The 22,432-nt window shown below is 61.8% G+C and overlaps 1 protein-coding gene across 5 annotated transcripts in view; it reads right to left on the bottom strand.

Moving 5' to 3' along the window:
* Positions 1 to 6,644: 6,644 nt before the first annotated feature.
* The window catches only part of BIN1 (bridging integrator 1), a 56,947-nt gene continuing 41,159 nt past the window's right edge, over positions 6,645 to 22,432 (bottom strand). The window contains exons 7-18 of one of the 5 annotated variants that reach the window (XM_082631118.1): positions 21,412 to 21,497; positions 21,140 to 21,215; positions 19,692 to 19,774; positions 16,730 to 16,877; positions 15,292 to 15,420; positions 12,129 to 12,236; positions 11,556 to 11,579; positions 10,524 to 10,631; positions 9,642 to 9,728; positions 9,312 to 9,422; positions 8,962 to 9,063; positions 6,645 to 7,294 (exon numbers count right to left, since the gene is read on the bottom strand). In XM_082631118.1, coding sequence (XP_082487244.1) covers positions 7,187 to 7,294; positions 8,962 to 9,063; positions 9,312 to 9,422; positions 9,642 to 9,728; positions 10,524 to 10,631; positions 11,556 to 11,579; positions 12,129 to 12,236; positions 15,292 to 15,420; positions 16,730 to 16,877; positions 19,692 to 19,774; positions 21,140 to 21,215; positions 21,412 to 21,497 — 1,170 coding nt within the window. In that variant the 3' untranslated portion in view covers positions 6,645 to 7,186. The remainder of the gene's footprint in view (positions 7,295 to 8,961; positions 9,064 to 9,311; positions 9,423 to 9,641; positions 9,729 to 10,523; positions 10,632 to 11,555; positions 11,580 to 12,128; positions 12,237 to 15,291; positions 15,421 to 16,729; positions 16,878 to 19,691; positions 19,775 to 21,139; positions 21,216 to 21,411; positions 21,498 to 22,432) is intronic. The other 4 variants (XM_082631114.1, XM_082631115.1, XM_082631116.1 and 1 more) reach the window with 4 other exon arrangements.

Genomic DNA, 22,432 nt, shown 5'->3' with positions numbered 1-22,432 from the left:
ATCATACTAAGCAAAATAAGTCAGACAGAGAAAGACAAATACCATGTGATATCATTTATAGGTGGAAACTAAAATATGACATAAATGAAACAGAAACAGGCTCACAGACATAGAGAACAGACTTGTGGTTGCCAAGGGGGAGGGGCATGGGGGAGGGATGGATTGGGAGTTTGGGATTAGTAGATGCAGACTATAATATACAGAATGGATAAACAACAAGGTCCTACTGCATAGCACAGGGAACTATATTCAATATCCTGTAATAAACCATAATGGAAAATAATATAAAAAAGCAAGTACATGTATGTATAACTGAATCAATTTGCTGTACAACAGAAATTAACACAACATTGGAAATCAACTATACTTCAATAAAAAAAAATCCAGGCTGAGACTCATTATGAAAACTTCCCACAGAGGCTAATTCCAGGGCCTTGGCAGTTACTCGATGGCTCACAGCAAATTTAAGGAGGCCCGTAAATTAATGAACATTCTTACTGCATCTAAGTAAATAATCGGGCCAGACCTAATGAGACCGTAGTTTTGTGACCAAGAGGAATTGGGGGTGAAGATTATGGCTCTAAAAATTGTGAGAAACTTTATTGCACAGAAAAAAAATTACTGAGTGTCCCTTCATAGCATTCTGGGTGTCACCCAGGGAGAGGGTTGTCTGATTGTAAGAGGTGCGTGCCTGCAACCAACCTGGGGTTGCCGTTCTGGGGAGACTGAGTTAGTTCACGCAGGACTGACAGAATACATGTGATTCCTGGTCAAAGGGCACATGAATTTTGTCCAGGCGAGACCGTGAATCTCTGTGAATCTAGTGCCCATTGAAACTACCTTGTAGCATGTCACTGGTTCCTCATTAATTGATTACATAAAATGTGTTGCTTTTTTATTTGTAGGATATGTATGTGTCTGATTTTACCTTTTAAAAAATATTCTTTAATACTTCTTAGTTCATGCAACAACCCTGCGAATTAAGTGTTGTCACCACTATTTTGTAGAAAACAATCTGAGGCCCAAGGCAATGTCCCACCATCAAGGCCACAGGCTTGGAGCCCAGAGGCAGGCGGCAAACCGGCCCATCACCAGCTTCCGGGGGGCCTGAATGCAACCCAAATACCTGCCCCCTTATTGCCTGGGGCCCCTGCCCCTTTGGGAACCACCCTTTCCTTTGCTCCCAAGTGGAATGGCCCTTTGTCCTTTCCTACATCTTTTGAACATTTCAGACCCGCCCCACCGTCTCCTAGGGCCTCTGCGGGGCTGAGGGCTGGGGGGCGATGGTACTTTTCTCCACACTCTGCTCTCGGAACTTCCTGCTCCTTGATTTCCTCAAAGCACATTTGACACATAAAAGGTTCAGGATCGAAGGTGGGATTTTTCAGCCCAGCACAGAATTAGAAACACATTGAATATTAGTCTTCAGTGTCCTACAGACTTAAGGGTTCACTGCCGGGGATGTTCTGGCCGCTGGGTCCTTGGGCCTGGCTTCTCCCCATTCTCAGGCCCCTTTCCCTCCAGACTCCTCCTCCCCCTCTCTTTCCACCCTTCCCCACCCACCGCCCCACCCCCACCCCCACCCCCACCCCAGTCCTCCCTGACTGGCAGAGGGAAGGTATTCAATACTTCCTTCTTCGAAACAATTCACCTCTTCGTCTCCTCCCATCCAGGCCGTGATTGGGGAAGGAATCATGATTAGAACCAAACAAACCAAACGTGATCTAAAGACATTATTTTTCCAACACATGACCTTTTTCCTCATTTAAAGGAATTTTTTGCTTCCTCTCAGCTTAATCCATTCCAACTTCAAACTAGACAACGTTTCTGATAGAAATTGCTTTCTTCCTATTACACAAAAAATTGCCCTGGCAGCCCTGGTCCACTCCAGGCATTGACTAAAGGGAGACACCGCAGACAGGCCAGGACACTGTCACATTCCTGCAGGAAGAGGTGACAGGCCTGACCTGGGAGGAGGGGGACGAGGGGAAGGAAAAAGGGTTTAGAGCTCTTTAAGAGGCCGGTCAGAGGACCTGGTGACAGACACCAGAGCACAGAACAACCAGGACCCTTCTGGTAACAGAAACCCCACCAACGTGACGGGCTTGTTTCATTCCAGGCAAGGAAGGAGGCAAGGGCCCTGCTCTTTTTTTTTTTTTTTTTTTCCAGTTGGCCGAGTCGCACGGCTTGCAGGATCCTAATTCCCAACCAGGGATGGAGTCCAGTGAGAGTGCCATGTCCTAACCACTGGACCACCAGAAAATTCCCAGGGCCCTTGTCTTAAGAAGGCTTTGACTCTGGGGGGAGGGGATGCCCTCCCTCATCTCGTTGGCCACGATTGTGTCGAAAGGTCACCCATAGCTGCAAGGAAGTCTGAGTGATTTCAGTGGAGTTGATCGGTACCCTGGACAAAATCAGAGTTCAGTTAGGGGGGAGGGGCAGGTGAGCACCGGGTGAGCACGGAGTGGCGTCAGGGGGAGGCCCCGGGTTTGACAAGCCCATCTGAGAGGTGCCGTGGCCATCGGGGAAGATGGGCAGTTAGATACCTCCACCTGGAGCTCGGGTGAGGATGCTGGCCTGAAGCCATGAATTCAGGGCTGCCAGCTCATAATGAAGGCTGACCTTCTACAAACTTCCCAGCCCATGCTGTGACTCTGCCCCATAGACCTCCCGAAGTAAGGATGGGGCGTCATATCAGGCTTCCAGAGGAGGAATCCCACTGCCTCCACGCTGGGATGGTCTCTATGTGCGAACCTTGGCCCACCACGAGCTTATCGCCTCCTTGGGGGAAGAGCTGGGCCTCCTTCCTGGTCATCCCAGCAGTTCACACAAGGCAGGGCACTGTGGGGACGTGAGGTGAGCCTCTGCCCACCCTGGGACTCCAAGACGTGGCATCCATCTCTGCCCACTGTGCATTGACCTTGGCGGGCTGGGAGGCCAGGAAGGTCTCTTCCCCCCTCCCCCATCAGCAGTCGGGATCCTCATCTGTAAATCAGGGGCTGGCTTCCTGTCTCATTGTTAATTTTCCTTCTTCATTATACCGAGAAGGCTCTTCCTCAGTGATTTGCTGGTCCGCACAACCAGCGCCGGGCCTGGAACGTCGTTGGCAGTGGCCTGCCCATGTTCTCTGGCAGGCCCACAGCAGCCTCTCCCCAGAGCCCCGGGGACCCAAGAGCAGCCCAGGCAAGGCTGTCTTGACTGTACTTCACATCCTCTCTGGCCTCACTGGCCACAGAGGCTTTCTTTTTTTTTTTTTTTGCGGTACGCGGGCCTCTCACTGTTGCGGCCTCTCCCCTTGAGGAGCACAGGCTCCGGACGCACAGGCTCAGCGGCCATGGCTCACGGGCCCAGCCGCTCCGCGGCATGTGGGATCTTCCCGGACCGGGACACGAACCCGTGTCCCCTGCATCGGCAGGTGGACTCTCAACCACTGCACCACCAGGGAAGCCCCACAGTGGCTTTCTTGACCAGGGAACTCTTCTTAAAGGAAGGCATTTCGCAACTCCATAGCATTCTGTGCCCGCAAAACCGCTTCTTCCCCCCTCCTCTTGAGGCTGTGCTCAGGCCGCACCCCCAGGGCCCTCCCCCTCCCAGGTGCCCTCGTTTCTCCCCGGGCCATCTCCACCTCGCTGCCCCTCAGCCCAGACCTCTCTCCTGAGCTCCAGGCCCCCTGCGAGAGCCTGAGCCCTCACAGGCCCCTCCAACCCCACTGACCTCACCCCCAGACTCGCCTACTCTTCTGCCCGCTTCTCTCTGCCTGAGATGGGCCCCCCAGACGTCAGCTCCTGGGGACCCCCCATTAACTCTAAAGGCTCAGCGGAGACACCCGCCCCCGTGTGAAGCCAGGTGGTGGTGCCTTTCTGTCTCCAGAACCTTGGACTCACCACCACGAGAGCACCTGTTGTGGTCTTAACTGTTTCTGTCTGCTTCTCCCCAGACTGAGCACAGCGGGGTAGGAGCTGCACTGAATGATCTCTGTAATCTCCTGAGGGAGGTGCGAGGAACGAATCAGTGAACGGATGAACAGTGAACGAACAGTCAGGAGACTGGATTTATGCCGACACAGGCGCATCCCCAGCCACACGTCTCCAAGTGGCTGGGGAAGGTCACAGTCTACACGGTCTCCAGTAGTGGGACAGGTCCTATCTCCAGCGGGAGAGGGGGGACGGTCGGTGAACATTACTCCTGAAACATGGAGGAACAGCCCTGCGTGGGTTTTGTTCACCGGTCACACACTGACCTTGAGAGAGATCGGATGTGGTGAATAAAGCCAGGGTCTCCCAAATGTCACACACACACACTCATACATACACTTATGGTCTCCATCAGGCACGTTCCCTGGTCTCTCGGCCCTTTCTGGAAGCCACCGTGGTGTGCACAGTCACTGGTTCCAGTTCCTAGAACCCACCCCTCTTCTCCTTGGAAGCTATATCCAAATTTTGGTTCAGGTGTCCTCTCTCCCCAGCCCCCCAGCCCAACCGCGCCTCCATCTCAAGGCCTTGTAAGTTTGGGGCCAATCCTGAGGTCCCACCGCTGGCCACATGGCTGATTCAGCATTGGGGACCTGACCCAGTTCAGGCCAATGAGACAAAGGAGCTTTGCTGGGGGGCTTCTGGGAAGGAAGTCCCCCGCCGCTCTGGGTGGGGTGTGCAGACATCAAACCGGAAACGGTTGAGGACGCAGCCCAGAGATGAAGCTGACACTCAGGGCACAGGGGAGCCGGGAGCATCTCGGAGGGCCTGAGCCGCAGCCCAACTGCCCACACACCTCAGGCACTGAAGACAACCAGCTGAGGTTTGCTGAGCCAACAAACCCAATGTTCGGTCACAGAGCCCCTGCATAGAGCCTGGTGTTTGGGGTGGTGAGGCTAGCGGTGTGAACACTTGAAGTCCCAGAGTCAGAGCCGAGGGTCTGCAGGCCAGTGGAACCAAGAGAAGCAACGCCAGCCTGGTTCCCAAATCCAACCGAGGAGGAGGAACAGGAGGCCAGCCGGCAGCCTGGACAACGTCCGAGTCACTGTGCAAGGCCTCCTGGGGAGCCGGCCGGAAGGAGGGGAGGCCAGGGGAGTCTATGAGATGGGCCAGGGGCGTCTGTGGCCTCGAGGATGCGGAGGGGAGGCCGACAAGGTGTGAGCTGCCTGGCTCTGAGCTCTCTTGGACTGACACACACCTGGAGGTGTCCCAGCTCCCAGACACTCGGTGCAGCTCAGGCCTCGAGCTAGCTACTTATTCGCTTGGGCGGGAGCCCCACACTCGGTCCTAGGGCTGGAGCTGTCCCTGCAGGGCCGGCTCCCTCCCCACTCCCACACGGAGCTCCCTGCAGGCCCCACCCGACACAAAGCAGGGCTCTTCCTGCCGAAGTAGCCCAGCTGCAAGGGAGGGGACCCCCTTGAGGGTCAGCCACCAGCTGATACCTCTCTGAATCTCACCTTGTGAGAAACCTAACGCAAATACTTTCTCCTGAACAATGCCTTTAAATTTCTCATCATGAAATAAAAGTGAAGCCTCTCGTGTTGGCACCTGGCTGCAGGCCTCCACATACCCCACAGGGCACACACACCCCAGGTTTGGAAGCTCAGTGTAGCTCGCCTGGTTTGGGCTTCAAGCTTGGCTCCACCAACAATGAGCTGAGTGGCCTTGGGCGGGAGAATTAACCTGTCAACCTGGAAGGGAGGGAGGGAGGGAGGAGGAAAAAGGCGGAAATGCTAAAGCTTGCGAAGCAGGGGGAATAGAAATCAACTTCCTGTGCCCCACTCTCATAATTTCCTTGCTCACAGAAATTCTGGTTGACAGAGCAGACACTGTCAGCCACAGGACAAGGCAGAGCCACGGCAGTGACAATCCCGCCACCTGAAACAAAGCTCAGGAGTTATATCCAAAGATAAAGTGAAGACTCCAACGTTCATCCCTGTCACCTGCTTTTTCTGCAGAAGAGATTCATGCAGAGAAAAATCCTTGCCACCTGGAAGTCCAGGCTGGTCCCTGGGCCCAAGAGCACAACTCCAGCGGCCCCCGGGAAGCACTCAGGCCACTGCTGCATGTGCCACATGCCACTCAGAGCCGCCCGCGTCCACTGATGGAGCTGGAGACCCGGGCTGCGTGCAGTGGGGGCCTTGATGCCGGACAGAGAGGCAGGTGGGGAGCGCGGCGGAGCCGGACCATCAGGCCTTCCCGCGCCCGCGCCAGGGCTCAGCCCCTGCCCCTACTCCCGCCCCTGTCCCACCACTCACCAGCAAACCTCCCAAATCCCTCGAGCCTGACTCCTCATCTGTGCAATGCTGCCCTGGTACCGCCCCCGAGTTCTCACACGCACTAAATAGAGTCCCTGAGGGCGGCACCCAGCAGACTCCTGGGCACAGAGCTGGCTCTTCGAGCCCCTTGTCTGCTCTTCCCGTCACCGGGCCCCCATCTCCTGCAACCCCACCAACAGCCAGTGAAAACATCACGGGACAGGGCTAAAGCCCCTGCCGGGTCCGGGCCCAGATGAGCCCCAAAGGACGCGGAGGTCACGCACGGGCAGGGGTGCCGGCCAGGGCAGAGGGCCTGCAGGGGGGGCTGTCTCAGGACAGAAGCACAGATAATCGCGGCTGCACTGCACAGCAGACCGAAATGGAGGGACACACACACACACTTTGAGTACTTTTGTCATTTTTGTTTGTTTCATTTTGTTTTGAACACTAAGATTTATTTTCAAACAGCACACAGACGTCTGCGGGGCAGGGCCAGGCCAGGCTGGTGTCTGGGCCCGAGGTCTCAGGGGACGCTGGACGCCACCTGCGGCAGCTGCCAGGAAAGGGGGGCCCCCGGCCCGGGCGGCCGGCCCAAGCTTCAGGCAAGCGCGGTGCGCGGCGGCCCCCAGGCCCCGCCCCGCGGCCGGGCACCCAGGCGGCGGCAGCGGCGCCACCCAGCGGGCGCGGGCCGGGGAGGCGGCCGGGAACGCGGCCGGGAACTCAACTAGGGGATACAGCAGCTTCAGGAACGCTGGCGATTCCGCCGGACTCGCCGAAACCAGGCTCTTTGGAAAACCACCTCATCTTTGGGAAGACACCTCCTGGCTTAGGTCTCTCCCCTCAATTTCCCTTTGCTTTTCAAAAGTTTAAAAACAAAAACGGAAAAAAAAAAACACACATTTTTCGGGAAAAGGTGCTGCTGTTCACGCGTCCGCAGCACCACCAGCCGCTCCGCTCTCACTGCACCCTCGCGGTGAAATTCTCGGGGAAGACGCCCCGGCACTTCTCCAGTTCCTTGTAAAGATTCCAGTCGCTCTCCTTCACGCCCATGAGCCAGCCTTCATCCTGAGGGGAAGCCAGCGCGTTGCATGGGGCTGGGGGAGCCCTCCTTCTGGCCGCTCATTTCCTCTAGACCATCACACCTGCCTTAAAGGATGCCTCCTCCAGGCAGCATTCCCTGCTCTTCTCTTGAGACCCAAACCGGGCCCCCCACCCCAGGAGCCATCCCTCCCTGCAGTAGGTGCATTTAACTCTTTATTGTTTGGTGAGTCCTCCTCACCGCGGGAAGGCAGCCTGACTGCTGCACTGGTCCAAACGCCTCTAAACGACTCCTTCAATCCCCCACCAAAGCGCTTCCCACCAGCTGGTGCCCACAGAGGCCACATCACCGAGGAGGACATCAACTGTTCTTCCGGCCTTCCACAAACAATGCCAGAAAATTCTTCAGAGCACTGACCACTTGAAAGCTTCTAGAGTGACCTGAGGCCATCCCACCAAGCCCTCCGAGTCGAACCTGACCTTTGCTTTAATACTGACCCCTCACAGGGATCATCTACCCAAGCCGTGACAAGCACTGACCCCTGGGCCTGCAGTGACCACACACCCCCTGCCACTGCTGCCCCTGCAGCGGGGCTATGCCTGGGACCCACCTGCAGGATTACCTGCCTTGTCTTAGACCCTGTGTGTGTCCTACCTGAGCCACTTCCACCCATCCCAGATGGCTCTCACTGTGGGCTGGGAGGCCAAGAGTCTGCTTCTAAAAACCCCACCTAGACCAGGGCTGGCCCACCAGGGAGATCAGCAGGGAATTGGGGCTTTAGGAAAATGAGCTGATTCAGCACCAGGCCCAGGAAATCCTTGTTACTCAAACCTCCCAGCCCACGGTGGCCTCAGTAAGTACCTAGTGTCCTCAAGCCCCAGCCCAGGACGCCCCAGCCAGCTTGGCCTCACCCCAAATCCAGCCCTCCTTCCACCCTCGGGCACTCTGACAATTATACCACAGGGACATGTTGGTGACTGAACGGACTAGAGCCCCACTAGGTTCCCTCTGCACTGTGGCTGCCACCTGGATACCCATGTGGGCAGCCCCACTGGACCACCAGCACCCCACAAACAGGGGCTCCTGCTGAGGGGCCACAGCGACCTAAATAAAGCAGCCCGTCCAGACCTGGGGGGAGGGGAGGGGGCAGTTCTGCCCTACTCTGCGCCCCCCAGGGCTCAGCAAAGCCCACTCTGAGGACCTTCACAAGGAGAGGCCACAGCAGGAGAAGGGTCTGAGAGGCATCAGGGTGAGGACCAGCTGGGGACAGGGCTGTGGACTCGGGGGTCCGTCACATGGGCAGGGAAGCGCGTGCCCTTGTGGACAGGGCTGGGCCAGCCTGGAGGGTGGCACCTGGGGCCAACAGGAGGCTGCAGAGAGGCGGGTGGGGGTATGTGGTCCATGGAGGGGCAGCCTGGGATGCGGTCCCGGAGGAGGGGGGCCCGGGTTGGGGGGGCCTGGAAGGGAGAAAGGGCCGAAGGAACTAGGATGCAGAGAAAGGCAGACAGAGGCTGCGGGAAGGAGGAAGCAAGAGGCAGGAAGTGAGAGAGTGAGGGGGGCAGACGGGGTGAGAGCAGCAAAGGGAACCGTGCCGGCCGCAGGGAAGGGAGGCCTGGGGAGAGGCTGCGGGTCGGCTGGCGTGGCTCTGCTGCCCCCTGCTGGCCGCGCCGCCTCCCTGCAGACCGGGCCTCACCTGCTCCTCCGGGTTCTGGAAGGGGATCACCAGCACCACGTCCCCAGCTTTGAGCTGCAGCTCGTCCGTGTCAGTGGCCGTGTAGTCGTGCTGGGCCTGCACCTGCAGAGGGTAGGGAGAGCTAACACCCCTTTCCTCAGCAGCCTTTGTCCCACCTGCAGCCCCGTGGGCGCCGGGAGAAGGTGAAAGTAGCAGGAGCGGGGCTCGGACGCCACCTCGCGGACTGGGGAGCAGAGGACGGGTAGTAGTCGGGGAAGGACGGCTTTGGGCCCCCCACGTAGCCTCGGGCCCAGTGTCCTCCCCTCCCCGTGGAGGCAGCCGGCGGCTGAGGGTCAGCAGGCCAGGCTCACCTTGAACATGAACCCCGGGGGCAGGTCCAGGCGCCCTGCCCCGCTGCTGGCCTCCACCGTCACGTTCACAGTCGCCGAGAAGGTCTCCACCACCACCGCCGGGAGAGAGCTCTGGGGGGAGGGGGCGCAGGTTAGCGAGGGCGGGGAGTGGGTCCCGGAGGGCGGGGCCGCGCGGGCGGAGAAGGGGGTGTCTGTGCCCAATGCCAGACCAGCCTGCCTCCAGGTTCCTTACCAGGAACCATGACCTGGACCAGCACAGAGCAAGACACGGGGCTAGGGAGCCGCGGGCGGCGGGGAGAAAAGACAGGGCCTTGGTCCCTGTCATCTTACGGAGGCTGCTTCACTTGCTGTCTCCCCGGGCTCCTGGGCTCCAGCCGCAGGGTGGGTCCCACACGTCACCTCCGAGGCCTCTGCTGGCTGCAACATAAATGCCGGCATGGGGTCAGACACAGGATGGGGCGCTGAGACCAGGACAAGGGGAGGGGCCACGCAGAGCCAGTGCCTCTGCCTGGTACAGGGAGCCCCTCAAAGAAAGGCTCCGGGCACGGAAGTGGCTGGAGAAGGTGCTGGCAGACACACGGACCCCAAGTGACGTGCTGCTGAGAAGCCCAGCGCAGGCCCCTGGGCCTGAGCCTGAGCCTGAGTCTCCCTAAGCCTCCCTCACAGGCCCTGCCCTCTAAGCCCAAGCCCTGGCCAAGCCTTGGCTTCCTCCCACCCGCCTGGCCCCGCTGGCCCCTCACAGGTGGCTCCCGTGGCGAGGGCCCAGGCAGGGCACCTCGGACACTGCCTGGCTGCAGACAGGCTGCGCTGGGCCCGCAATGAAACTCAGCCACTTCTGAGCTCTGGGAGCAATCACTCAGCCCTCCTAGCCCCCACCTCCTCATCTGTAGGAGGAGGAAATGTCTAGGTCAGGCTGAAGGTTAAAGGAGAATTCTGGAGAGTGCCCACCATGGACCTGGAGGTGCTCGAGACATGCCTCCCTCCCACCGTGGGAGGCCTGAGCTGGGAAGCTGGGGCAGGGGTCGGCGAGCGGGTGAGGGGCTGACCTAACTGAGCCACAAGCCCTGCCCCGGGGCCTCCTGGCTCAGGGCTCTAGCCTCACCCTCAGTCCCACGGTGGCCTTGTCCGTCCTGTGCCCCCTCCTCCGGGCTCTTCCTCCATGCTACACCCCCAGAGGCCGGGGGCGGGTGAGGGGCTGGCGGGGGCACTTACTTGGGCAGGCCCCGGCTCGGCCGTCTGGCTGGGCCAGGCCACGGCAAAGGTGCCCTCGGCAGCGCTGGGCTCCCTGGAAGGCAGGCTGCCAGCTGGACTCTCTGTGGGCTAGTGATGGGCCACCAGGGAGAACAGGGTGGGAGGGGCGGGGGGCGGGGGGGCGGGAGACAAGAGAAGAAGGTCGTGAGCAGCGCAGCGTGGGCCCACGGCAGCAGATGGGCGCCTGCAGCCTGGCCGGAGCCCCACGGGGCACAGACAGGGACTCCCCGGAGGGACACATCCTCCCACCACTGCCCAGGGGACAGGAAGGTGTGAATGTGCCACACGCAGCTCAGCACGTGGCTGGGAGGAGGCTCCGCCTGCCTGCACCAGGCTCTCTCTGGCCTCCTCCAGTGAAATACCCTGGAGCTTGCGAGCCCCAGAGCCTGGGCTGCTGGCACTTTCTCGCCAGCCCCTCCTGGTCCTGCGGGAGCCGCATCACCAGCTGTGGGGTGTCCCGTGTCCTCCCTGAGGACGTGGATGTCTGAGCCACCAGGCGATGACAGCACCTGTCGGGCAGGCGCCTGGCCTCACTCTGTGTGTCCTGTTTCTCGAATCATCTCTCCCCCCTCCTCTGTCCCAGCAGCTCCCTGGTGCCATTGCCCTGCAGGGCCCCTGCTGACAGAAAGCTCCTCGGGGGCAAGGACCCTCCACCCCAAGGCCCCCCTACCCAGCAGGCCTTGGCCCAGCACGGGGACACCCCATCCACCCTCGGGGACCACTTGGTCACTGTCTACGCCACTCACAGGCCCTGACAACTGGGCTGTACCATGGGGGACTCTTCAGAGGCTAAGCTGAGGAGGCTTTTCCCACAGGGCCTGGCTGAAGGCCCAGTGTCTCCATGGAGGGGGCGGGCGGGGGGGGAGCAGAACAGCTGGAGGAGCGGCAGCTCCCTGTGCGCGTGGGCACGGCCAGGTGTGCGTGTGCGTGTGCACCTGTGAACCAGCCAGGTGCAGGACGAGGCGGGGTGGGCACAGAGCAAACACAGCTTACCTCCCAGAGGTCCCACGGAATTGACTGAGCACAGCAGAGGGGAGAAGGACAGAGTTAGCACGGAGGTTAGAGGCGGCGGCAGGCAAGCAGTCCCCAGGGACCCCCACCCCGCACCCATCCCAGGGCCCTCGAGCCCAGCAGGCACAGGGCAGAACAGAGCCGGGCTCTGTGGTCCCCAGAGCACCGAGTCCTGGACACATTCCAGGCTACAGAGACCCCCCCCAGGCCAGGGAGTGCCCACACCCGGGGCTGCCGCCAGGAGAGGGGCAGGAGGGGGCTGAGATGGACCGTGTAAGTTGCCAGGTGAGTGTTCAGCTGACCTCGTCCTGAGGGTCCTCCTGCTGACCTGTGTCTGCCCTCTTCCCTTTCCCATGGTCAGGACCAAGGGAGGTGACAAGAGCTGGGGACCAGGGCTCCAGGGGAAGGGCAGTGAGTGGGAGGAGAGCCTGGTGACCCCAGGACCCCCAAAGGCCTGGGCCTAGATGGGCTCACATGGCCGGTGGGCAGACATGAACCCAGGCCCCGGTGCCCAGAGGCCGGTGGGCCCGTGGGCAGTGGTGGGCTCACACCAACCTGACCAGAGGGCGTGGGCGCCTTCACAGGGCTTGCCACAGGTGGGAGGGGGTCAAAGTCCAGGTCCAGCAGACTGGCCTGCTCCGAGAAAGGCCCCGGGGCCTCAAACTTGGCAACAGCAGCAGAGAAGGAAGGCAGTTAGTGACAGGCTGCGAGCACTCAGCCAGGGCGGCACAGCAGGCTCCGCTCCCAGACACACCCACCAGCACAAGGGCATGACCCACACCACACCCCCGGCGCAGGCTCCACCCACACAAGGACACACCTGGGGCTGGCTCGCTGCTGGCCAGCCGCCGGGCAGCCACCCGCCAGACCGAGGCCGAGCCCCCAACTGTCTCGCGTCTGTCCCATCCTGCAGGCCGAGGAGGCCTCCCAGTGTCTGCGCCCACCAGCAGCAGCCCCGGCCAAGGCCCGGGCTGGACAAGACCACACTCAGTCCCCCGGCTCGGAGGGCCCCTGGATAGGTACAGGCCTCCCCTTGCTGCGGCAGACTGACAGGCAGTCCTGAGGTGACACCCACCCCCAGCCAGCTCAGGGCCGAGCCAGCAAACAGAGCCCAGGAGCCCCGTCGTAACAGAGGGGGGGGCCCCCCAACACCTGAGCACCCGTGTTCACACTGCACGTCCCTCCCCAGCGCCCCCAGGTTTCCCATTCAGCGGGGCTGAGCGCAGCCCAGGGATGTGCATGTAGCAGGAATGGCCCCAGGAGACGGGCCGCAGTGGCCCCGTCCACAATGTGAGAAGCCAGCCCCTCAGTAAGCTGGGCCAGACGATCATGGAAGAAAAGGGTCTTTCCCAGAGCCACCCTGGAGGACAAGCCGCCTGGCACCAGCGCCCAGCGGACACGCTGCCTTCCTAGGAGGAGGGCTTGCTCACCTGTGGCCCCATCTCACATAAGGGGCTTCCCCGGGTACAGGGAGGGCTATGCCTGCCCAGGCTCGGCCCAGGGTCCTCCCCTCAGGCAGGGCTGGGAGGGCCACAGCCCCGCAAGCCCGGGCCAGCCAGCTTCCCTCCCCACCCACTTGATGGGGCCCAGAACTGACGGGACATGCCCTCCAGCCCGAAGCACCTGAGGTCCTCCATTTAGAAGGACCCGAGACCTGGAAGCGTGGACAGGGGTCCCCCGGGGGGGCCTTCCCAGCTGAGCTGTGGCCTGTGCGGGGAGACCCAAGACCCGCAGTCCTGAGAAGGGCTGGTGCCGCCAGCTTACAGCTCAGGGGATAAGGCACAGAGGGCCCAGGCCCAAGCTCAGGGGACGCACTCCCGCCCCACGCTCATCCCCAGCCACGGACTCTCCTTCAAGTCAAGCCCTGTCCAACGAGCCTGGGAGGAAGGTCACTGCCATCTCTAGGGGACCGAGTGTCCGGGAGGCCGCGCAGGCTGGGTCCTGGGTGCCCTCACCGGCTGCAGGCAGCATTTCTCTGCCCCTCATGGCCCCACCACCCACCCCTCTAAGAAGCCAGCCAGGACCAGGCAGCCGCTGCCCCACGAGACTCCGAGGGGACAGGGTCACCAGGCCAAGGGCCGACCGCGCACTCTCTGCTCACCTCCCAGCAGGCCAGCCTCCCACCATGCAGGCCCGGAACCGGCCTCGGGGGCAGGCACGCAGGCTACTCACCACAGCCCAGCAGAGCAGCGCTGTCGGCACAGCATCCTGGGGGGACCAGCCCACCCCAGCCCCATGCAAAGCACCCCCGGTGAGGGCTCTCCAACCCCGCTGGGCGGGGCCCCGGCTCCAGGGAGTGGGCGGAAAGACGGAGGGGAGGCATGCAGGGAGCACGGCGAGGGCCACGCTCAGTGGGCGGCCTGGCTGCAGGTGAGGCCCTCAATTCCTCACCTGTGAAGTGGGGACAACCCCTCCCAGAGGGGACCGAAAACCGAACCAGGCCTGGTAGATCAGCGGCTGGCTCCACTCCCTGCGCAGTGTCCACTAGCCCTCGCGTGCACCCCGAGGCGGAGGCAGGCTCCAGGTGGCTAGCGTCCCAGCCACAAGCTACCGAGTCCGCGGTTCCCCAAGGCCCCGGGAGTGCCCGGGGCCAGCCTCAGCCAGGCTCTCCAGAAAGGCTCCCTCCCGGGTCCCCCGAGACAGGGCAACCCCCGCCCTCCCCCAGCCGCCCTGCACTGAAAGTTCCAGCTCCAACCCGAAGTCCTCCCATGGGGGCTGGAAGCCCACTCACCCCACGGCCCCTCAGCGCGGAGAGCGCGGTCCTCTGCTCCTAACTGCCTCTCCCCCGACGTGCCACCCCCCAGCCCTGCCCCTCTCTGCAGGCCTCTGAGCTTGTGTAAAGGAGCCTGCACAAGGCAGAACCCAGACACCCGGGCAGGACAAGCCCACAGCAGCGCTGCAACGTGGGCCCAGCACAGCCTGGGACGAGGCAGCCTGCATGAATGGCGAGGCCCGGCAGGGACAGGGCGGCCCGGCTGTGAGGCCCGGAGGCCAGGCTTGGAGTGGTCGGTGCACTGCGGCCTCTGTGAGCTGACCCGACCATGTGCAGCCCACCCCCCTGCCACCACAGTGACCTCCCCTGCTCCGCCCTCCCTCCGTCCCCATGGGGATGGGCATTACGTGCCTCCTAGGGCATGGACAGCAGGACCTGGGCTCGGCAGCCCAGCCACAGCCCCGGCTCCAGGTGGGGTCAGAAGCTCTGGGAGCTAAAGTCTCAGTGCCTTGCAGGTGTTCGCAACCCTGCGAGTCACCTCCTCACCGCCGCCCAAGCAGCATTCTCCTGACGCGCACGGAACTCCCGGCAGTTCCTGAGCCTGTCCCTCACCCGTCCTGACCTACACGCATGCACGCTGCCACCTCTGTCTAACGCACAGTGTCTGCTCATAGGCAAACGTCACCTGCTCCAGGAAGCCTTCCCTGATTGGCCCAGTTCCTCCGTGCTCCCCGCCCCTTTTGGCCACAGCATCAATGGAACGGAGAGGCCACTGCGCAGCCGACGGTCTCTACTAGGACTGTTTGCCCGTGTCCCTACGTCTGGCCACGTGCTCAGAGATAAGGGATGACGGGTGGAGGGACGTAGGGACGTGCAAGAGAGAGGCCCAGAGCCGACCCCTGCTCCTGAGGCAGAGGAACTGGGGGTGGGAGTAGGGGAGGCCATGCACACCCTGAAAGAGCGAGAGAAGGGAGAGAGAGCTGGGCCGCGGCGGCCGCGGCTGACCTGGGAGGGGGTGGTCACGCTGATCTCAGGGACAAATGTGTCCTCAAACAGGCTGAGGGTCTGCTGCTGCTTGACCTCCGTGCACGGGGTGTGTTTGGGAGGCGGAGGGACCGGTGGGCCTTTCCGGAGCTGGGGGTCGGCAGCAGGTGGGGGGCCGCACAGCAGAGCACGGGGGCCGGGGAGACAGAGACAAAGCCACGTTAGTCACAGCCCCGGCCACGGTGCCCCCCAGCCGCCAAGGAGGACGAAACAGGAGAGCCACTGCTCCCCGAGACATGGACACCGAGACCACAGGGGCCCCCGGGAGGGGCCGAAGCAGGCGGTCGGAAGCCCTGTGCAGAGAGAAGGGAGGGCAGAGAGCGAGGGAGCGAAAGAAGAGAGAAGAGGAGAGAACAGGACAGAAAAGAAGGAAAGAAGGGCCTGCGGGGCCGCCAGGGGCTGCCATCGGAGGGTCTGGCTCTCCCCGCCCTCGGGTGAGGCTGAGGAGAGAAACAGGAGCTGAGAGAGAGCCGGGCGTCCAGCCCCCTGCCTCTGCTCCTGCACGCCCAGGCCCCCTGCCCAACCCAACCCCTGGAGGAGCTGCAGCCCAGCCTCTGGCCATCACCCCCGAGGCCAGCACACAGCCAGGGCCCCGCAGAGGGCCACACACCTGCCCACTCGGGGACCTCAGCAAGTCACCCCCCCGCCCAAGCCTGGGTTTCATCACTTGTCGAGCTGGGGTGATAACAGCATCTGCCTTACAGGCTGGTTGTGAGGACGATGAATGAAAATACAGAAAGGCTGGCGCAGGGTCCGGCCCCGAGCAAGTGCTCGAGTCAAGTGCAGGCTCTCAACACCCTCTTAGCATCGCTCTCCTAATCAGCTGTCGGGCGGGCCCACAACCGGCAGAGCTTCGGCCAGGAGCCGAAGGGCCAGGGGACAGCCTAGCGGGGCTCAGATGGTCCTGCCTGGTGGACCCACCCCTCCTTTCTCCCTTTGCAGCTCCCGGGGATGCTGCAGAAACCTGGAGAAAACGGACGGCGGGGAGCGGGCTTCCCCCTCCCTCTCCCCTCACTGAGCCCCTCCTCTCGATGCCCCTTTCAGGGTCCCGCATGGCCCCCCGCAAGGAAGAAGGCAAGGAAGAGGGGCAGGCAGCCACCTGCGCAGATCTGGATGCTCTGGGGGCTGAGGGCCCTGGAGACTGTGTCTCGGGAGGAAGAGAAGGCAAAGAAGGTCAAGCAGCCCAAAGGCCAGGGGAGAGGAGAGAAGGGGACGCTACAGCAGGGGGCGGTGGGGGGGACACTTAGGGAGGAAACAGACGGTCACAGATGCCCCTGTGGGGGCCACAGAGAGGAGCCAGGGCCGGCAGGGACAGAGGACAGGGATGGGGGCGGAACGGCGGCAGAGCAGGAGGCAGAGGAAGGAAGGGAGGGGACAGGCCACCGAGACACGTGCCTACCTGAGACGGGGATTTGGGGAGGGCAGCCCCGGGGGCGGCCGCAGCAGCCGGCTCTGGTTCGTGGTTGACTCTGATCTCGGGGGTGGCGGCAGGGGAGCCATCAGGCGGAGGAGAGGGGCTCTTGTTCCCTTTCGCAGGGGCGTTGTCACTGCGGAGGTGAGACAAGAGAGGGGCCCGGATGGAGGAAGGCCGCGGCGTCCAGGAAGGAGTGTGCGTGGGACAGGGTGTGTGCACGTGCCAATGCCCCGGGGACCCGTGTGTGAAAATGTGCGCGCACGTGTGTGTGTCCACGTAGATCCTGGGAAACTGAGGGTGCACGTGTGTGTCCAGACTCACTGGAAAAACGTGACGCCCACGTGTGCACCAGTGTGTGTCCCCGTGCACCCACGTGTGAAACTGCACGTTCATGTGCAGGAGGACGGGTGGAAATCAGGTGACACAGGCGTGAGCACCGGGAACAAGCAGGTGTCCGCAGCAGGGCCTGCCCTGGACACAGTGACAACCACACCCGGAGCTGAGGTCTGCGGGCCCCCGGGGGGTACAAGGGCGGGACCCGGGAGCCACCGCCAGGGGCCGGCCAGCCTCCCTCAGGCCTCCACCAGGTGCAGGGGCGCCGAGCCCCACAGCAGGAGAAAGCCACGCATCCTAGAGGCAAAGTGAGTCTCACCCCACGCGTCACTCAGCAGCCTCTGCGCTCAGGGCAGCCCCACTCCTCAGCCTGAGCCCACGGGCCTCTGGACCAGCTTGCCTGCCGTCCACCCCTCACGCCAGGAAACAGCCAGCCCCGCTCCCCGGGCCCCGAGGCTTTGCTCCCATGGGTCCTCCCGGGGAACCTGGGCAACCAGCAGAGGCAACGGGCAGAGGGGGGGTTCTTCACAGCGGGGACGAGAGGGTGAGGCCCCCAAGTCGAGTCTCAGTACCAACAAGGACAAACGGTGTGCACGGCCCGCTACTGGGTACAAAATAGAAATCTATGCCGTCCTTGCCTAAAGAAACTCTAGAACAGTGCTGACCGAGACCAGCCACCAGCTACAGGTGGCTGTTCAAATTAAATAAATTAAAAATTCAGCTCCTCAGTCACACTGGCTACATTTCCAGTGTCCAGCAGCCACACGAGGCGGGCAGGTCTAGAAGGACAGACAGAAACTAGTGACCCCATCACCTGCCCAAGCATGGCGGGGGGCCAGACAATGGCACAGATGCGTGGGAGACTCGCTGGTTCCTTCTCACCTTTACTGAATGTGTTTTATGGGAACGTCTTTGCCTCCTTAAAGAATACACATATATCCAGTATATGTACACACGCACGCACGCACACACAGAATTCCTACAAACTGCGGAGCTGCAGCAGCCCTCTCCCTGAGCCTCCCGGGCCCCCCTTCTGGTTGCATCCTCCACTCCTGGTCGGGCCGCAGCCCAAGAGGAACGTGCTAAGGCGGTCTGCCCGCCCCCCGTTCCCACCGACACCCCTCTGCCCTGTGCCCCCCAACACGCACACCACACACAGGAAGGCGAGTTAGGGGTTAGTGGTGCCCTCGGCAGGGCCAGGCGCATGCACAGGGGCCGGGGTGCTGGCCTCCGAGGCCCCCCGCACACAGCACTCACTGCCGGTACCTGTTCTTCTTTCTGCGCAGCCGGGAGAACAGTTTAGTTTTCTTTCTGTGGGGACGGGCGGGACGTGGAGGCCTTCATTTCGGGGAAATGCAGATGTGGGCCCGGCCTATTCCCTTCCCTCATCGGCAGCCCCTCTGCTCAGAGGAGGGCTAAGAGCAGAAGCCCTCCTAACTCCCGGGGGCCGGGAAGAGGGCCCAGTCCTGCCCACGGCCCCGGCTGTCCAGTCCTGGGGCCCCCGCTGGCCTCCGCGTCCTGCCAGGCACCCTGAGGTGGTGCCCACAGAACAAGCAGAAGAGGACGCTGCCCTGAAGCAGGACCCGACGAGCAGCAGGCGGCTCAGGCCGGGACAGCGCTGGCCACCCGCCCTGCCAGGGGTCCAGCCACAGGAGCTCTGGGGCCCAAGAAGGACCGGGGTCAGCGGGCCAGCGGGGGTCCCTGGGAGAGGTGGCAACCTGGCTGCCCACTTTGCTGCAAAGGAGGCTCACAAGCTTCCACGGCCCTTCCTCTCCCCTCAGACCAGCCCTTTCCCAAGGCGGCCTGGCCCCCGCTGCCTGCACTGCCCGGGTGGGCGGCGCCCTCCACCCTCCTCACCCATCCTGGATGCGCCACTATGACCTCCAGGCCAGGCAGTGACCTGGGAAACACGTTTTGGCCTTTATTGCCCCCAGGGCCCCCTGTGGGCCGCTCCCTCCCTCACACATACTGTGTTTGCAGGAGAGAAGAGGGACAGTGACACTCCCTGAATATTGACTGCCTTCCTCCTCCTAGGGGACGCCCTAATTACCCCAAGAACCAGATGCAATCACCCTGCCTTGCAGATGAGGAGGGCGAGGTGCATCGCTGCTCCACACTGTGCTGCGATGCACAGCAGCTCACGGACGGAAAGGAAGGGAAATCTCAGACTTGCTGTGGTTTCCCACGGGCCACAGCCGAGGGCCAGGTGTTTCCCCTCCTCCCTGGAGCTCTCCCCTCAGGAAGCAGAGCTCCCCTCTGGGCAGAGGGCAGGAACAAGGGCACCCCCCCCAATCCGGGGCCTCAGATAAGGTTGGGACCAGGCCCCCACTCTACGAGGAGGCTCCCTTCCCATTGGGCTGCATCATTTAGTCCACCGGGCCCGCCTGCAAAGCTGCACAGATAGGGAAGCCAGGCCCAGGCAGGGGAGCTGCAGCCTGCCCGGGAGAGCTCCTTCCCAGACGGGACACGGGGTAGAGGAGGTGGGGCACCCTCACCTGCTCCCCTGAGCACAGGGAGGCCCAGCCAGAAAGGACCTCAGCAAAGAGCCCGGCCCCAGACCACACCTCCCTCAGCCCCCAGCAGCCCTCTGCAGGGGAGGGGGAGCATCACACACCTGGGCTGGGCCTTGATCGTGAAGGTGTTGCTCCCGTGCTGCTTCTCCAGGCTGACCAGCACATCGTTGAGGTTCTGGTTGAGCTGCAGGAGGGACAGCAAGCCGGTTGGGTGGGGGCCACCAAACAGCCCCCCTCTCCCTAACAACATCCCTGATTCTCTTCCTCCCCACCAGCCCCTCCCCTGTGCCCCTGCCCCAACCAGGAGCAAGCTCTTCTCTTCCCATCACTGGGGGCAGGGAACCAGCACACTGTCCCAGAAAACCCACAGGAAAAAAGGAGGAGGCAGTGGGCTGCCCTGCGAACAGCTACTGTTTCTGGGACCACCTTTTTCTTCTTCCTACTTACAGGCGTTTCCTAAAATGCCCCATAGGGCTTGTACTGTTTTTAATTTTTTTCAATTGTTTTTGCAAATTAACTGTTGATCCTAATTGCTGAAACCACTTGCCAAGATGCTTTCAGGCCACGTTACAACTGCCAGAGGTTTCACCGAAAGCCCAGGCAAGACGACGGGCTTACCCCATGCACCTCGTGATTCTCTTTACTGAGTATACTTCCCTCTGCTTTAGCCACTAGGAAGCCCAGAGCTGAATTTTCCTCCCACTTTACATAAATGTTTTCTTCCCAAAACACCTCTCTCTGTTTTTTAAAATTTTTTTACAAGTTGTCTCAAATCTTTGAAGGGAAGAAGAAAAAGTAGGAAGGAAAGGGAAGGCCTACCAGGCAGGAAACCATACTGAAGGTGGTCACTCAGGACAGGCCCCAAGCTGGCAAAAGCCCTCCTCCTGCCCGGGGCCTGGAATGCCCCACAATCACTTCATTCCTCTGGGCCCAGGAGACAAACTCAGGTCCACCCACGGCACAGGGAGGGAGGGAGCTGCCAATGCCAGGTTCCTCCAACTCAGCTTTGCAGCTTAACTGACAGTTTAATCAAAATGATGACAGTACAACATAGGAATTTAAGCTAATCAGACCCCTTCTTGCGCCAGATTCTGTAGATAGAGCAGACTTGTTTCAATGTCTTAAGAAACATGAAAAAACATTTTTTTAATTGGGAAATTTTTAGTAATTTATTATCTGCCTACAAATTGGAAAACTGCCACTATTTTCTGACACTGAGCTCCCTGGGCCAAGGCTGCCTGAGAGCACGTTTCCAGTTTGAGGGTGGTGGGCTCCACCCAGGCAAGGAGAATAAAACTGGGAGCAGGGAGGGGGCCGGGGCTGGACCCCTGGGGCCCACTCGCAGCCTCCCCAGAGCACCCAGCAGCTCCCACTGGGCCCTGACACTCTGTTCCTTGAGGACTGGGCCCTGACACTGTTTCTCAGGGGCCCAGAGGGTCCCCCTGTGGTCACCAGCATGTGTCCAACCGCAGCAGGGAAGAGGAAGCTCGGCCCACCCATGCCTCTGACCCTGGCCCTTGGCAGGTGGAGCACAGCCCAGGGGCACTACCTTACTCATCTCCTTGTGGAAGTTCTCCTCCAGGCCTGCGATGCTCTGAAATGTGTTGACATAGAAACCCACACGGCTGCAGGGGGGAGGGAAGAAGGGCCAGGTGAACTGCAGGTCAGGGTGCGCAGCCCAGGAGAGCCGCACGGGCTGCTTCGCCTCCATCCTCACCGGACCCAGCCCTGGGAGGGCGCGGAGCAGGGCAGGCAGAATGGCCATGCCGCCTCAGGAGGGGAGGGCGGCCGAGGCTCGGCCCGCCACCCCCCGCCCCTCACCTGTTCCACAGGGACGGCAGCTCCTCCTGCAGATCCACATTCATCTCCTCAAACACCTTCTGGGCTTTGATGAGCTCCTCCTCGGCCTGGGGGGCGGGACGGATCATTCCCCTCTGCCAGGCCTCCGGCCCGGCCCACCCAGGCTAGGCCACGGCCCCCCGCCCCAGTGCACGGGACCAGGGCTCGGGCAAGATGGAGGTTGACGTGGATGTGGACGCCCGGGCAGACCTCCCCATGCAGCACCTCGGGCCCCTGCAGCCAGGCCCGTCAGAGGTATTCCGGGCAGAGCAGCCACGGCCAAAGGGAGAACCCGCCCCGGCCCCCAGCATCTGGCCCAGGTGCGCCAAGAAGGAGGTGGGGGAGGAGAACCACAAGAAGGCGTGAGACAAGGGACAACGGTGGCTGGGGCCCAGGAGGGGCAGAGGCCCCAGACCCGGCCAGGCGGGACCCTGCTCACTTCCAGCGGAGCCTCTCTCAGGCGAGGAGTCCGCGTGCCGCCCGGCTCTCGCGCCGGCCCCTCTGACTGTGCCTTCCCTCCTCTCCCAGTTCTGGCCTCAACCACCAGCCGGACTTGGCCGCCCTAGGAGAGTCTTTCCTACCGTCTCCCGACCCCTCTCTCCTCTGTGACCCTTCCCCACCAGACTGAGGCCAGAGGCAGCAGATCGGGCACATCCACGAGAGGCAGGGGAGAGGCAGGGGAGGAGGGAGCCGGGCTGCTGGGCAGGGGGCCTGCACCCACTCCCGAGGCCTGGGGGCCGGGCGCCGGCCGGGAGCCCTCCAGGCCTGCCCACACCCACCAGGCGGGGGCGCTAAGACCCCATCACAGAGCCCAAGAAAGGAGCTTGGCGAGGGCTGAGCCGAGGGTAGGGGTGAGTCACAGACCCCGGCCCCAGAAAGGGCTCGGCTAGCACATTCCGGAGGGCGCTGCAGGAAACGGTGACTCAGGGGGGGTGACTTGGATTCAGGCTCTGAGTCACAGCCCAGGAACGAACGTGGAGGCCCCGCCCAGGAGAAAACTCCC

Source organism: Mesoplodon mirus (assembly GCF_964341445.2).
Source record: "Mesoplodon mirus genome assembly, chromosome: 8".
NCBI lineage: Eukaryota > Metazoa > Chordata > Mammalia > Artiodactyla > Ziphiidae > Mesoplodon > Mesoplodon mirus.
The sequence above is the reverse complement of the archived record's forward strand: the minus strand, read 5'-3'. Positions and strand labels throughout refer to the sequence as shown.